This window comes from Gadus morhua, chromosome 12 (genome assembly GCF_902167405.1).
Source record: "Gadus morhua chromosome 12, gadMor3.0, whole genome shotgun sequence".
Classification (NCBI taxonomy): Eukaryota; Metazoa; Chordata; class Actinopteri; order Gadiformes; family Gadidae; genus Gadus; species Gadus morhua.
In genome coordinates, this window is record NC_044059.1 from 3,422,444 (window position 1) to 3,424,633 (window position 2,190).

Genomic DNA, 2,190 nt, shown 5'->3' on the forward strand with positions numbered 1-2,190 from the left:
CCACGCAGTCTTTCGGTAGGGGCTTGCACTGCAGGAGCGCCCCGGCGTCGCACGGCTCGCATCGGACCACCGGCCCCGCGCTCTCGGCGAGCCGGACGAACGCACCCAGGAGAGCGGCGAGATAAAGCACGCAGAGAGCGGGCATTCTGCCGATGAGCTGGTCACAGAGGGACAGTATGCGAGTTGTCACGTAGGCTTAAGGGGACTCTGTGTGACACTGCGAGCGGGTTAGCCTTCTCCATCTGTATTTTGTTTTACGCGAACTTCTTGTTTTATACAGGCGGCAAAAAGAGCCAACAAGTCACACCCTCCTCCTCCGTATGAATAATGTAAACGGAGCGGCCAGATATGAGGGACCGTTACTCAGTCCGGCAAAGGGAGCTGCATCCATGATATATTGCGTGAAACCTGGTCATTTGTAGCACTATCGATTACACCGTTTTGATGTTGAGGCTTCAATCAATGCTTCAATAGCCTACTGCCTAACCAGGGAGAGCTTGCAATTGGGAATGATGTGATTGGCCATAACATACGACATGCACGTCTAGATGTGTTGATGCTTTATAAAAAGCTGAACTGTCCGTTATATATATATATATATATATATATATATATATATATATATATATATATATATATATATATATATATATATATATATATATATAAAAAAGAAAACACATTTTTTTCGCTAGCAAAATTAATGTGACTGGTGGTCTGCATTACTGACTCTCTCCCCCAACCACAGTGTACTCCACACCACTGGCCACATCCCCGGGTATACTGCTGCTACCCCCCATGCAGCACTGATACAAGTGTTCACCGACATTCCTCTGGGCAGGTGGGTAGGTGGCCTCCTCAACCCACTAAAACAGTAATTTAATCTCAATGAATGCATGTGTGTGTTGTGTGTGTGTGTGTGTGTGTGTGTATGGCTCATGCATTTGTGTGTGTGCATGTGTGTATTTGTGTGTGTGTATTTGTTTGTGTGTGTGTGTGTGTGTGTGTGTGTGTGTGTGTGTGTGTGTGTGTGTGTGTGTGTGTGTGTGTGTGTGTGTGTGTGTGTGTGTGTGTGTGTGCGTGTGTGTTTGTGTGTGTGTGTGTGTGTGTGTGTGTGTGTGTGTGGGGGGCATGTGCATGTGCGTTTGCGTTTGTGTGTATGTGTGCATTGCCGACCTCATGCTCAGCAGCGGCAGCAGCCAATGGGGTATTGAGTTACCGTACTGGGGACGTGGAACCTGCTGCATTCAGCCGGCAGCGTATACACATCCTCCGAGACACATGTCAATCACACCTACCGACACACAGTCATTACCGCGCGGCCCGACTCCGGCAGCGATCCCTCGCAGCGCAGAGCACATACCTCTGCTCATTGGGTAAATAGTTGTCAGTCGTGCCCATATTTCACATAACCCCAACAGACCTAGTGATTTGGCAGCATGACTCCACTGTTCCACCCCCCCCCCAACCCCACTAGCCCCATCACCATCGCCCTCCCCCCATATCCACCCCACCCCTACTCTCACCACCAGCCCCACCCCCACCTGGCCAGCCATCCATCCCACACCTTTCCTCCTCTCTGGGGGTGTCAAATTATTAGAGGGGAAAATGGTCAGAATCTGCGGGCTCAGCATTGCCCCCCTGTCCGGCATACCCCCCTGTTCTGCAATAACAAACGCGAGAGGGGGTACACTCTGAGCAAATAAAGCAATCAGTATCGGTCATTGTGTGATTTCCACCACAGAGGCAGAAAATGTGTTGAGACGGCATAATGAAAAAACAAGCAGAGCGTAAGGAAACACCTTGTGAATAGCAAGTAAACGTCTGCGCCTAAGGTTAGTTTACCTTGTCTTCCTCTCTGGCGGTTGACCCTTTTCCCTGCCTGGTTGGCCTCCTGGTACATAGTTTAGCTTCGGCAAAAAAAGTACTTGCTTGCTGGTCTGTGCTGGTCTGTACTTGTCTGTACTCAACCTCTGGTCCAGTGTATATGGTCTGTACTCAACCTCTGTTCCAGTGTAGCTGTTCTGTGATGGTCTGTATTAGTCTGTGCTCTGTAGCCTCTGGTCCCATAGCTGTAAATGCACATTGCTTCTAGGAAAACTCTGGAGGCCACATCCGTTGTTGGATTGTTCTTCCAAATGGGGGTTTACAGCCTGAGGACTGTGTTGAGAAATGAGACTACTGGAACTG

The 2,190-nt window shown here is 49.4% G+C and overlaps 1 protein-coding gene across 2 annotated transcripts in view; it reads right to left on the reverse strand.

Annotated features, from left to right (window-relative positions):
• The window catches only part of LOC115556122 (insulin-like growth factor-binding protein 3), a 16,250-nt gene extending 15,922 nt beyond the window's left edge, over positions 1–328 (reverse strand). For both annotated transcript variants that reach the window (XM_030373262.1, XM_030373261.1), the window contains exon 1: positions 1–328. This exon is cut by the window's left edge and continues 222 nt beyond it. In XM_030373262.1, coding sequence (XP_030229122.1) covers positions 1–145 — 145 coding nt within the window. In that variant the 5' untranslated portion in view covers positions 146–328.
• Positions 329–2,190: the final 1,862 nt, after the last annotated feature.